At 40.1% G+C, this 1,612-nt stretch overlaps 1 protein-coding gene across 1 annotated transcript; it reads left to right on the top strand.

Annotated features, from left to right (window-relative positions):
• Positions 1-935: 935 nt before the first annotated feature.
• LOC125504543 lies at positions 936-1,530 on the top strand (the record flags this gene model as incomplete). Its single annotated transcript, XM_048666706.1, is given in 1 exon segment — positions 936-1,530. A coding segment is annotated over 1 exon segment (510 nt), but the record flags the coding sequence as incomplete, so codon positions are not given.
• Between the last annotated feature and the right edge of the window lie 82 nt (positions 1,531-1,612).

Genomic DNA, 1,612 nt, shown 5'->3' with positions numbered 1-1,612 from the left:
TGCGCAAATACTTGTTGCTTCGTAATTATTTAAAACTCCGGTAACCATGGAATTATACAGACTGACAATAAGATAGACAAGGATAAACGGTAAATTCGATTTGTTGACGAAATGTCAACCTGTTCTCATAACCTCGAATTCTACGGGGTTTGGTGTTTACAAAATTTGTAATTTAATAATCCATACAACACCAAACATTTGAATGGTTAACTCCAAACAAGCTAGTGCCTCTGTAATCTACTTTTCAGTTAATTAACTCGGGCTCCATTTGTATATGTTGTTATATTATCTTTTCTTGATTCCAGGCAGCACTTTTTGCTTTTCACTTGTTCTAATTCGAATGACCATGTCTCTGCATTTTTCTTTATCGCTTTTTGTATTTCTCCTAGAACTTCTAATTCTATATTTTTCTTTAATATACCGTTTTCATTGAAATTATACAGTTTGTACTTAAACTTAAGACTTAAGTTTTTCGATAACTTTCGCTATTGTATTGTGCTGTACAATCAGTGTCGTGTCGTCAGCGTAATGTAATAGTATGTGGGAGGATTTGTCTATGGCTTTGTTATTAACTAGTAAATAGTCTATTTGGTTTTAAAACGAAGAATATTTTTATTTATCACCAGGTTAGTTTGCAAAGGTTTTTACAAATTACAAGACCTCATTAACTAAATAAATTTCTAAGTTCAGTAAATGATCGAAAAAGGAAAAATTTAAAGACGCTCACATCCCAGTAGTTTAACTGCGGTTGATAAGACGCGATCTAACTAAATTTTTGCTAAAAACTAAAAAATCGCGCTTAACCCGCGCTTAAAAATAATAGTAAAAACTAAAAACTTGATTTTGAAAATGGTTACAAAAATATTCCGATACCGGGAATCGAACCCGAGCCTCCTGGGTGAAAGCCAGGTATCCTAGCCACTAGACCATTTGGGAGAGCCAACTGCCACGAGGAGTTCAGATGTGGCCAAAGGCAAATTACCATCAAGGCCGGGAAGAAAATACTGACTGACACGCCCCTCTACCACAACAAACCGGACGTGGTTGTGTCCCTCACCAACCCGGACCACATCTTTGTGATCGAAGTGGCTGTGTCACACCTGCAGAACATCAGGAGCCAGGAAAAGCTGAAGAAAACGCGGTACACGGTCAATTCCGTCATTAAGACCGACGGATTTGATGTCCGGAACATAACCCGCGACTTCAACCTGGTGGACGAGCTAAAGCTGATCCATCGATGCCCTGTCACCTTCGCAACCTTTGTTGTGGGATGCTATGGCGAGATTCTGGCCACGGAGGACTTCCTCCACTTCCGTGATGTGATGACAAGCCTCAGAGTCACAGCCAGAGAGTGGCAAATACTGCTCAACCGAACAAGCCACAGCGTAGCAGTCTCCACAACAAACATCCTTCTGGGGAGGATCGAGAGGCAGCACCGGGTCTGAGCAAGACTGCCTCCCACAGTGGCCGGGGCTTGAGGGGAGTTCCATCCCAAACCACAGGGTCCCAACACTAAACACTAACTATTTATTCAGATACGTCTTATTTTATAATTGCGTAACTTGTAAATATTTATATATATGTAAATAAAGAATTTTAGACCATATCGGAT

The sequence above is a fragment of the Dendroctonus ponderosae genome, unplaced genomic scaffold (genome assembly GCF_020466585.1).
Source record: "Dendroctonus ponderosae isolate FM_Combo_2020 unplaced genomic scaffold, Dpon_F_20191213v2 Dpon_F_20191213_5, whole genome shotgun sequence".
Lineage (NCBI taxonomy): Eukaryota > Metazoa > Arthropoda > Insecta > Coleoptera > Curculionidae > Dendroctonus > Dendroctonus ponderosae.
The sequence above is the reverse complement of the archived record's forward strand: the minus strand, read 5'-3'. Positions and strand labels throughout refer to the sequence as shown.